The sequence below is a fragment of the Puntigrus tetrazona genome, chromosome 11 (assembly GCF_018831695.1).
Source record: "Puntigrus tetrazona isolate hp1 chromosome 11, ASM1883169v1, whole genome shotgun sequence".
Classification (NCBI taxonomy): Eukaryota; Metazoa; Chordata; class Actinopteri; order Cypriniformes; family Cyprinidae; genus Puntigrus; species Puntigrus tetrazona.
This window is the reverse complement of record NC_056709.1, coordinates 21,369,430-21,381,611: the sequence shown is the minus strand read 5'-3', so window position 1 is coordinate 21,381,611 and position 12,182 is coordinate 21,369,430. Positions and strand designations below refer to the sequence as shown.

At 39.8% G+C, this 12,182-nt stretch overlaps 1 protein-coding gene across 1 annotated transcript in view; it reads left to right on the top strand.

Moving 5' to 3' along the window:
• foxj3 (forkhead box J3) overlaps positions 1-10,170 on the top strand; it is a 73,909-nt gene extending 63,739 nt beyond the window's left edge. Inside the window, exons 7-12 of the mRNA XM_043252033.1 lie at positions 412-586; positions 3,126-3,545; positions 3,923-4,024; positions 4,578-4,763; positions 4,842-4,943; positions 5,818-10,170. Of these exons, the coding sequence (XP_043107968.1) occupies positions 412-586; positions 3,126-3,545; positions 3,923-4,024; positions 4,578-4,763; positions 4,842-4,943; positions 5,818-5,930 (1,098 nt within the window). The 3' untranslated portion in view covers positions 5,931-10,170. The remainder of the gene's footprint in view (positions 1-411; positions 587-3,125; positions 3,546-3,922; positions 4,025-4,577; positions 4,764-4,841; positions 4,944-5,817) is intronic.
• Positions 10,171-12,182: the final 2,012 nt, after the last annotated feature.

Below are 12,182 nucleotides of genomic sequence, written 5' to 3'. Positions count from 1 at the left end.
CGGTTGCGTTGCTCAGTTAGTTTCGCCAAGCTGTTAATTACAGAATAAATAGCCGTAAAAACAACTTCAGAGAGACTCTCAGGAGACGTGTCTGTTTTGATCATTGCTGTATGGTTATGTAGAGATTCAGCCGTGCTAGTAAATAAACGGTCAAGATTTTTCTGTGGTTTCGCGCCTGAGATTTGGCTCCTGCATATTGTACTGCAGTGTGTCTGGCAGTTCATTTCCTGTGCCGTGACGCTGAGTGCTGTAGTCAGTGCTGTCATGTTCTATCTCGGCTCTAATCTGCCGGTCACTGGGCCTGGCTGAGCAGTTCTGCCGTTTAGAGTGGCAAGGCTGATTTCTGTCATTGTTGCTAATCTTGTGTCCGTCCGCTCGCACCGCAGTCATTTTCCTCTCCTCCCCCTTCAGGTGACGAATCATCCAGAGTCGGTGTCCCAGTCCATGAGCTTACAGCAGGCCCCTCAGGCCCAGTACAACATACCGGAACGCGACAAGCAGCTGCTCTTCTCCGACTTCGAAGATCTCAGTGCCTCCTTCCGCAGCCTTTACAAGACTGTGTTTGAGCAGTCCTACAACCAACAGGGTGAGTTGCACACTCGGACATCCCATCAGACAGCTAGTCTGCCTAGTAGTGGAGTTTCTGTGCGGCTTGTAGAGCTTAGAGTACTTCAGGCTTATTGGTAGCTAAAAGCATCAACATATCAGCCAAAATAATTTATAAACCAGCATGCCGAGACTGGACAATGTGTGGAACTGTTCAGTTTTGCAGAATTTGGAAGCGTGCAGATTCTGTGTTTGGTCTTGCAGGATAAATAAATAAATAACATTTTATTAAACTCCTGAAATGTATATATTAACGCTTTAATTTATCATATGTATCGGATGAATAGGCCTCTATTTTTGAAAAGGTTAATATAATATTTAACACATTAGTTATTTTGTGTATCAAGAGGAAGTACTTAATGGATTAAAGCTTAATTGTTAAATTCTGTTTTATTGTAAAATATTTAAATTAATTGTAAATTTAAAAATTATATATTTAACTATATTTACAATTGTTTATATAATTTCATATAAAATGTATGTAATTTTATATACTATCAAGTAATATTTCAGCTGGTTACTTAAAATGGATCTTTAACCTTACATCATAATTTGTTTTGCAATATATGGAATTATTTACTAAACCAAAATAAATACAATAGTAGCTTCTTTATAGCTGAAAGCATTATAGAGTGCTTTAAAAACAAATTAAGACAAGCTTATTGTGGTTCAGATTCTTTATTGTGCATTTTAAAACACAACGTCCTGTTTATTGGTTCTTTGAAGATTTATTAGGAAAAGAAAGTGTCAACATGATGTAAGGTATGTTTGTTTTTTTTCTTTAGATTATGTTTAGCAGTCATTTTTATGAATCACAATGAAGATACTGGCTCAGTGTACTCGAAGATTTTTTTCATTGGAAGAGATTTTTCCAGCTCAGATGGCAGCCCATGAAATGCACTTCTAGATTTAGTTCTCTGCGAGCTTGCCTGTCTTTTAGAAGTTAATTCCTATTGTTTGTAATCTGATTGACTGATGTACAAAAAGCACTTGACAAGCGGGTTGCACGCAACGCCAGACGAGCCCCCGCGTCTAACCTACTTTGCTCAAATCAGATGCTTTTCATGTTAATGTTTCCAAAGTGAACTTCTTTAATCTATCATCTATGTTTCATTAGCTGAACGTTGTTACCTTTTTATGTGCATAAAAGTGAAATCTCTTAGTCAGACAAGCTTGGGCAATTAAAATGAGCAAATAAAGCTGGCGAGAGGATTTCACACCCCACTGCTGGAGACACTGAGCTAATTCACTGGCTTTGATAATAGGTAATGAACTCGCATTATTATTCAGGGGGGCTGCTAGCTAATTGCTTTCTGTGCTCTCCCATGGTTGGACAATAGGCTTTCTCTGCTGATAAGAGATGCACCCCTGTCACCCCGCCGATGAGTGTTCTCTGGCGATTGCAGCGATGCAGGGCCCGCAGTCTGCTCTAAAAGCTCTCCACCGAAATAGGTTTACGGTGCCAGCTCCATGATGGACAGGGCCTCTTAAGACCGCGAGCCGCACGCTTCGCTGATTGCTATTGAGTGTGCAGATGTTGGAAGCTTGTCAGGCGTTTTCAGAAACTAGTTCAAAACAATTGCTGCACGAATGAAAAGTTGGAGAGAGAGAAATTCTGGTGCCATTTAAGAGACGACAACTTTGTGCTGAGTCACCATCTTGGCGCCCCGGTGCATTTTAAAAAGACAAAATCAAATGTGTTCAAAATGTTTTAGCCTTTTTTTTTTGATAGGATAAGGTATGATTATGGCGAGAGTAGGAAACGAGATCAGAAAAAGTTGCTAGTTGGAGTAACTTGTGCTGCCTACACAAGCACAGCGGCTCAGTCAAAGAATGCATGGAGGTTAGCCCTCCAGGCTACAGCTTCGACCGTCGGTTTTTATGTAACACTTTACTGTAAAGTTCTGTATATTACATTATAGGTATAGTGCTGTGAAATGGCAATGAACATGCATTTTTTTTTTTACATCATGTAGGAATTTTGTTTGATTTACATTTGCATTGTTGTTTTAATTACTTGTAACTGATGTAGAATGAATAATAGTTTTGACATTACATTTTAAATTAATAAAAATAAAATATTAAACCTCTGTTAGATGTTAACGTTTAAGATTAATAACAAGCAGATGAATAAAAGTAAATTAAATAAATGTTAATTAAATGAATTAAAATATTTTAACTACTAAAAATATAAATTAAACATTAATGTTGTTGTTAAATGTGAGTTGCGCAAACGTTTTATTAAAGCGTCACCTTTCAGTAACATGAAATAGAAAAATAAAAAATATTGTTATACAAATAAAAAACTATTGTTAATTTGTTTTTTAAAACTTTACACAATATAAAGCGCATGTAAGATTAATAACCAGATGGTAAATAAATGCCATAAGGTGATTGTGCCTATGTAACTATTACATATAATGTGTTGCTTGTATCAGTGTTAATTAGTAGTTTAGAAAAGCTTCTGATCAGACGAAGGCAGCTTATTTGAAACAATGCTGTCTGTTTGATCCTTGCAGGTCTGATGGGTATGCCCTCGGAGTCGTCCCAGCAGACCTCCTGCTCTTACCAACACTCCCCCAGCAGCACCATCAGCACCCACCCTCACAACAACCAGAACAGCATCACTAACTCTCACCCCAACAACATCCCCAACAGCGGTAGCCAGGTGCCTCTCTCCCACCCCCCTCACTCGGCCCACAACTCGCCCCACGGACAGCACCTCTCCCAGCATGGCCCTCACACCCAGCACAGCCAGCACCCACACACGGCACACAGCCAGCACAGCCAACATCCCCAGCACAGCCAACACAGCCAGCACGGGCAGCATCCCTCCCAGCACCAGGCCCACGGCCAGCACACACCGCAGCAGCAGCAGCAGCACCAGAATCTCTCTCACCAGCCTCATCCTGCCCAGCAACAGATGCAGTGCAACACCGGTAAGAGTCTGTGTGTGTCTGTGATAGTTCTTGCTATCTGATTGTCTCTGGTGCTTTCTGTCTCGAACCCTCAGCGTACTTCCTTTCACGTTGGCATTGCCCTGACAGGCCGATTTATTCAGGCCTCTTCTAACAGTCATTTATTTTAGATTAAGAAATTTATGGCAACTTTGGAGCAGTCAGCAGTAAATCATAGGGTGATTTATACAGCTCCTCTAATGAGAACAAAGCAAATGCAGCACACTTCAGAGAGCAGGCCTGTAGGAGAGGGTTATGGCTCCCCCTGCTGTCTCAAACAGGAAGTGCACAGCAGCTTTCCAACATTCAGAGCTCTGCTGTCTGCTGTGGCCTTCACTACCTTCTTGTTTTGTTTGCAGGTCTTCCCAGTGACTGGTACCCCAACCTGGATGCGCTAAAAGAAAGCTGCCGCATCGCCAGCAGCTACAACTGGGCTGATGTTGATCTGTCACCATTTCAAGGTATAATCAATATGTCTGTTAATATACTAATTTCACTGTTATTGTTGCTTTTATCTAGAGACTATATGCCAATGAGTTCATTTTTCTTTTTACTGTACACAAGATATACAGTGATGTATTGAGTTGCATTTGATGACTGTATTTTTTTTATTAAAGTAAATTTGATTCTGTTTGATTAGATGTTTTTGTTAATCAGTACAAATTAAATGTGCAATGAAATGTATTTAAGTAAAAATTAAATTTTAAATGATTACTATTTAAAATTTTAACCATAAGAATCTATGTATTTTATTAAAAACAAAGAACATAAAGAACATTAGTTTCATTACTTACTAAATTAAAAAAACTAAACTCTAAGCAGTTTTCTTTATTAATTGACACTCACTGGAAAATTGCTTATTAACTTGAACAGAGGACCTGTTGAGCTATTTCTCTGGTTTGTTTTGAATATTAACTGTGCATTTAACGGTAGCGTTTAGCAAGCAGTTTCATTTCAATTTAAAGAAATCACCTGGACAGACTGATTAGATAATCTGTCACTGTTTTTCTAAAGGTTTGAAAGAGAGCATGAGACAGGCGGAGCTGAATAATTGGTCTCTCGAGCCCACTCAGATGGCAGACCTCTGCTCCTCCATCAATCAATTCTTTGCTCGCACTGGAATCCATTCACAAGGGGCAGTGCAACCTCCAGTGTGCCACGGCTCCATGCATCCAAAGCCCAACCCACACATCAACACAGGTGAGCGGACTACGGTCCACAGCACCACGTATTAAGACTGCCACAATATAAACATAGTAACATCAGTATGTTTTTTAGGAAACATGTACATGGACTCGAGACAGAGCTTGAGTTCGATGATGGGTCCGCCGGGATATCCTCATATGCCGCCCATGAGCAGCGCTGGCCCCACTATGACAGGTCCTTTTCCTTTTCAGCTCTTATAAATGTGGCAGCAAACTCTAATTTGTTTAATACTATCATCACAGATATTACTATATCTCATGCTTGGGATTCGAGAACCCTTAATATAAAGAATGCATAATATAGTAAAATGTTTTCTAAAAAAAATAAAGTAACGTCAAAGCTAATTTTTCAGTCTTCAGGCTCGCATGATAATTCAGAAATCATTGTAATATAATGATTTCATGCTCAAGAAACTTTATTAATTTTGAAAATAGTTGTGCTGTAAATTGTGATAACTTTTAAGTGGAATTCTCTGATAAATAAAAAGATATAAATCTTTTGTAACATTTTAAATGTCTTTACTGTCACTTTTGGTCAATTTAATGCTCCCTTGCTGAATAAAAATCTTAATTTTACTCCCAACGTATCCCACATGTATGCTATAGGCATGAATGATGCCTTAAAGGGATAGTTCATCCCAAAATGTAAATTAAGCACATCATTCCAGACCTTAATTTATCTTTGAAACGCAAACATTTTTGATAAAATCCAAGGACTTGACCATCCATAGATAGCAAGGGTACTACCACAATCAAGGTGCAAAAATGTAGCAAAGACATTGTTAAAACACTCCATGTGACCCCAAAAACTAGGTTAATTCACTGTTAATAATGTCCTTACTACCTTTCTGGGCCTTAAATGTGGTAGTACCCTTGCTGTCAATGGAGACGCATCTCAAAGAGCACCCTAGGAACCACACAGAACTACACAGAAACAAGCATACACACCATTGTGTTTGTATCCCTTATTTTTACTATATGAGTCGATGAATCTCTGCATGTTAAAAATCATTGTACATCGTGACAGTCCCCCTCTCCTCTGTCCCCAGGCCATCACGCTCAGATGAACCAGCAGCATATGATGCCTGCTGGAAACTTCCAGATACGCCGCATGCCTGCCGACGACATCCAGGACGACTTCGACTGGGACTCCATCGTCTAACCCAGTCCCCGAGAGCGAAGAGCGGTGCAGACAAAACGAGAGCGGAGCGTATGGAGGCAGAGTGTTTGTGTTACAGAGCAAGAGGGCTGGACCTGAGGTGTCTGCATGCCCGTGACAGAAGGCAGATTGGAATGGGACACTTGAAAAATAGTGCAGGTGTTGTTCATTATGACCTGAAAGAGACTCCTGTGTTCCTGGTGTTTTTATGAAACAAAAACAAACAAAAAAAAGATATTACTTTGAAGACAATCACATTTACTAGGACATGTTTAAGTGATCGCTTTTATACTTGTCCAAGGGGCAAGTGGTTTGTTTAAGTCAAATGTCTCCCGACCCACAGCCTCTCTGCAAACTTGCCAAGCTCGCCCCTGCTCTTCAACTGTTGTTCTGTGATTTTTCGAGTGATTGCATCTGGCTTGTTCTCCCCTCTCATGGTGACAAAAACTCAGGCCTCGACCGCCTATCAGACAAGATTGGCTCCCTCATTTGTGTCGTGAAACTTCATCTGAGATGCAGGGCACTTTTCAGAAGAGGGCCGATGGTGCAGGTAACGTGACACTCCCAAGCACCTGCCGTCGTTCAGGCACAAATAACCCTTTTTTTTTTTTTCTTTTCTTTTCTTTTTTTTTTTTTTTTTTTGCTCCTCCGACCCTACACACTGTAATATGCCGACGTCGCCATGCATCCAAATCCGAATCCAGCAGATTTTACTGATTGTTAAGGCTCATAACGAATCGTGTAAACCACATTACCTGCAGTATTTGTACTTGTGTATCTTTGCTGTCTGAAGTGTGTCATGTTTTTTGTCACTAATAGTTTTAGGCTAGTCTGAACGTGTGCGTCAGAAAATGATATTGATCCAGACCTCACTATTATGGATTTCCTCATCGCTTTGCGTTTGCATGTACAATCCTCGTTCTGTTGACCATCGCCCCGTCAACCTGTAGTCTCCTGATCGGACTGCGTTGCTTTTCGAGTTCGTTTGAAGCCCTCAGGACCCGCCACAGCAAATTTCACACGTTGTTTAGGAGCGATCGCTTCCCTGACCGGAGATTTGTGGGATACCGGAGAGCTCTGTTCACGTTGAGAAATCAGCCTGCTGTGTGGCTCTTTACAGCAGCGTTGAGAAGGAGATGAAAATCGCGTCAAGGCACATTTGCTTAATGGTCCGCAATAAAAGAGTCCTCTTTATTTTAACCCTAGGACCAACTGACATGAAATCGCTTGCTCTTTGCTGCACTGACGAGGACTTTTTGCAGAGAGCGTACCTTAGCTTTTGAATGCTGGGTGTAGCGTAATACTGAGAGAAAGGAGATGACTAAAATACTTAGATACACTAATAGCCTTATTTTGGAGGAATGTTAACTGCTGCGTTTGAAATTCTACTACTAAGAGGTCGTGCAGAGGTTAAATTGCACACATTCAGACTGTCCTTCAAAAAGAACCAAAAAAACAACAACAACAACAAAAAAACATCAACCTGGATGCAGGAAATAGACAGTAACTACTCTATCAAGTGTCGCGCCCTTAAGCAACTGTTGCCGTAATTAGCATACTGCAGTCTATATTTTAAGACGTTTATTTGAAAGTGTCTTCTAACATTGCAAAACACAGTGTCAATGTGGAATGTTTTTGTGCAATATAGTTGATTTAGGGCTATCAGTGATTACAATCATCTCTTTTGAAGAGCACAAAACTAATGCACAAGATCTGGACTAGAATAGCGGAACCCAAATTAGAAATATGTCCGGTCTTTGACCTTTAGCAGGGTATTTCTCACTGAGAAGCAGCACTTCGATTAGACCAAATTTTAGAGTGCAGCGCTGGTTTAGAAAAAGCCATAAAATGCGGTTGAAAAGGGAAGGAGTGAATCCGTTTCTCATAGCTTGAACGTTTACGCACACCTTGGTCTCCAGTTGTTTTCAGTAATCTTTATGGGCTTTGTTTCGTTATTCATCACGGTGTAAGTGATAATAGACTTGGAAAAGTGAAATACTATTATGACAATCTTTTTTTTTTGTTTATATTTCAGTATTATGAACTCTCAAAGTATTTACACTAGTCATTGAGATGTATTGGCCTTTGATAAGGCCCTTAATATAATGGAACAGTTTGTCGTATGTCCTTCATGAAAACACGTACATTTAAACCTCAAAGTTAGAAAGGAAAAAAAATATGGTTTACATAAATTTTTTTAGCACCATTAATATTTGGAGTTCTGACATTTAATTACCATGAAACATTATCGCAGTTATAATGGCACACAAGTACATCTCCCTTCCAAAACTTTTTCAGACATTTTACATTATTCATTTTTCTTTTAGTAAGTCCTGTTATTCTCAGCAATGATTCATTGGTTATTTTCTCATTACTGTAAAACAGTATTTGCGTTATTTAATGAAAAAGATTTGCCTAAAGGCAGTAAAAATTATTTAGCTTTTTTTTAACAGCCTAACTATTTACTTGGGGAAGAAAAGGTTAAAAATAAAATATTTCTACCTTTTGATTTTGGGGACAAATATGAAGGAACCCAGTCAAACGTTCTTCATGTTCATGACATTTCAAGTCCTGTCCACTATCAGTTATGTAGTTTGTTACATATCCATGTGTCCCCTCATTACATAAGCAATTGTCAGATTCTCTAATGCTAATAGGGCTTACATTGGCAAAAGCGTATTACTGAAGCCTAACTTAACCTAGAAATCCAATTAAATTGGCCATGATGTTGATTTTGTGAGTCTGCTCACATTGCCAGATTCTACAAGGAAGGAAAAACGGTGACAGAACCGTTATCCACTTTACCCCAGACAGACTGTTCAGCGTCTGTGTGTTGTTTTTTTTTGTTTTGTTTGACTGCGACGCTGTGCACATTGTTCTTAAGCTAAGCTTCATTGCCCAAATCTGCTTTGGCTCCCTGCATCCTGTTCTTGCTCTTTCCCTTCCATCTCATGTTTTTGTTTGGATACCGTTGGAGTGCTCACAAGCCTTGCTCACCCAGCCTCGGTGTTTGTCACACAAAGAGCTTTGAAAGCTTTTATCTGGTCATTTGTGCACTTTGAAAAGAATTCAGAAGCACAAGCGCTCACGTCGTTCGTGAAGTCAAAGCGGGATCTCACCTCCAACATCTGCCATCGATCCACCCTCGGTGTGAGTTTAATACCATACTGTGCTGTTGGCCCTCGATCATGGTTTGTCTGGATGCCGACCGCAGAAGGAGGGTCAGTTTTCGGTTGGAAATATTTCGTATGTATTGCCAATCTGTTCGTGGTAGTGATGTGTTTGGATCTCTTGATTGCCAAAGAGAGAAAGTTTCATTTCGCAACATTTAAGGCAGCAGGTAATTGGCGTCCTTCCCAGGTGTAGGATAACGCAAGTGTGAAGGATCGGACCGAACAGAAAGCGTGAAGGGAGCGCTAGAGAATATGAGCTGGACAGGTGACGAGTTCTCTCTCTCTCTTTTCCTCTTTTTCTCAAAAAAGAACAAGGAAAAAACATTGCTCCTTTGATTTTGTGTTTGTGTTGTGTGAAAGTTTTAACTGTTTAAAGACAACTCGGTTTTCGTAAAACAAAAGAAAAAAAAAAAGAACTAAAAACAAGTGGGGATGCATCTGCCAGAGAGATTACTGTAATCAAGGAAAGAAGCCTTGTTACATTTACGGGAGAAAACTGCCAACAAGTTCTGGTATTTGGAGCCTATTTTATTCATTGTTGGTGTGTCGTTGTGCTTATTGTAAATATATGTCTTTTCGATTGTCCTTTTTTCCTCTGGGGTGGTGAGGGATCAAGGCAAGGGCTCGGGTTCACCTGCGAAAGAAAAGAGGGAGATGAATACAGAGTATTTTGTTATTGTCCAATCCAAGGGTGACACAGTATGTATATATCTATATTGTATATATGTGATGAAAATGCGTTGGCTTTTTGTGTGACACTACCTTTTACCTGTACTATGGTTCAACATTCAGTGTTTCAGTGTTTATATTCTATTTTAATCTTTGTTTTCTGTTTGATTTCGTCCTGGTCATTACTTGTATTTGTTGTTTCCTTTATTTTCCCCTTTTTGTCCATTTTGTTATTGCACGGTTTATTACTTTTGCTGTCCAATAAGATGACACGGCTTCTCTTTGTATTGGTTTTAGTGCTGTAAAATAACTCTGAAGTGTCATTAGGATTGTCAATACCACCCCTTCCCCGATATGCATGAATGGCACTTAAAGAAATAAAATATGTTAACTTCACTGTGGAATCTTTGCTGCTTTGTGATTATTTATTTCATATACATCAAGTACTTGCACAGAATGCTTTTATTTGACACATTTGATTTTTTTATTTTTTTTTCCCCAAGATTTATTTTTGCCTTTGTAGTGACAGGACAGTGTAGAGATGACAGGAAGCGAAGCGGGGAGAAAGAGAAGAGGCCCTCTTGCCGGGATTCCAACTCGGGATGGAAATTTTTTTTTTTTTTTTTACATTTTTAACCAACATTTAACATTTCAGGAATACTGACAGAAAATGAATCCTACGTACAGATTTCACTGTTGTCATCTTACATAATGTAAATGTCAGATTTCATCACGGTTTTTCCATGTAAACGCACAAGACGGACATGATGTTTGAGCTTTTGCAGCATCTCACTTCACAGTGCTCTCAAACTAAAAAAAAAAAAAAACATCTAGAGCTTTACTGACGGACGTCTATAAATGTTTTCATTACATGTGAATGAATTCAGTTAAATGTAAAAGACCTAATGCACACATTTGTTTCATAAACGGCCGTGTATGCTGTCAACTTGACCTTAAAATGAACTTTTAAGGTTGCAGTCTCGCATTAAAAATCGAAGCTGATTTATTTTTCATCAAAGCGTTCTGTACACGCTGTAGTCTGGTATGGTACACGTGCGGCTGAGCCTCGGCTGTCACAATGGGTTAGAACAATAAGCTTGTTAACTAGCCTGTTTTTGCTCAGCAGATCTAGGTTAGCCGTCTTGCTTTTTCAGTAAAAACCTGCTTCTGATGACAACACGGCCGTTGACTGGATGTTCTTAGCGTTGAGGAGCTCTCTCAAGATGCTGTAGCGTTTGAAGCCCCCTACGAGTTTGCGTTTCCTCACACTTGTGTATTTGGTGCACTCACCATGCTTCTTTGAAATCGCTTAAGTCTTTGTAATCCCAGTTTCCTCCTGAAGAGCACACGCAGTCCCTTGGTATTTTATCGACCTATTTTGAATTTGACGATCCGGTGCTGTCACTGACTTGGCGGTCTACTTCTAGTATCTGAAGCTTACGTTCAGAGCCACTTTAAAATAGATTTTGTTAGTAAATTCACACACGCTTCGACCCCCTCCGCCCCATCAGATCAATCTCTTCGGCTCAATGGCATCTTGGAAGATGTGTTGCGGGGAATTTTCTCTGTCGTGTCAAATTTATGGGCATGTGAACTTTGAGTAAGACTTTGGGAGGTTGTCAGTGCGGCAATGATCTGATCCAGATTGCTGCCAAAGAAAGCGATTACTCTGATCGCTCCCACTATATTTTGTGAAAGAAATACAGTAAAACGTAGCTATTTATTGGCAAAGAAACATTGCAAGTGATTATGATTATGATTATGAGAAGCCTGTGGATAATCTAGAAGAGCCTAGCAATCCGGTGGTGCCCAGGGTGCCACATACTTTCTGCGTTGCATGCACTCTAATGTGTTCAGCGTGCAGCCTCAACGCTGCCCTGTGCTTTTTAGAAGAGGTCAGCTGAGGTCTGCTTCTGGACACTGCATTCTTCTCTCTAATGATCCTGATCACCGTGGGCTCTGCAGGCAGACACGGATCAAGGAGAATGGGCTGAATTTTTATGAGTGTCGGCGCAGGATTAATGCAGCTATAGTCTGCAATCTACGTGATGATGCAACATGTACCTTCTTGTGAACAAAGTGGTCAAATTAAGGACTTTGAAAAGGTGAAAGACAGTCTCCTGAAAATGTTATCACCATTCAAAATGTAGTTGAGTGTACTGCACTTGCTCACTATTGGAACCTCTTCGGTGAATGGGTGCCGTCAGAATAAGAGTTCGGACAACTGATAAAAACATTACTACAGTCCATCGGTTAAGATGAAATTTGTAACAAGTTCTTTAAGATGTATTGAACTTCAAACCTTTGTTTTCAGAAAAATAGTGAAAAAGGAGAGAGTTATGCTCATATCAGCCACCAATTATAAATAAAAATATGCTATGAGAAGACTTTTGATTTTTTTTTACTGGAGGGG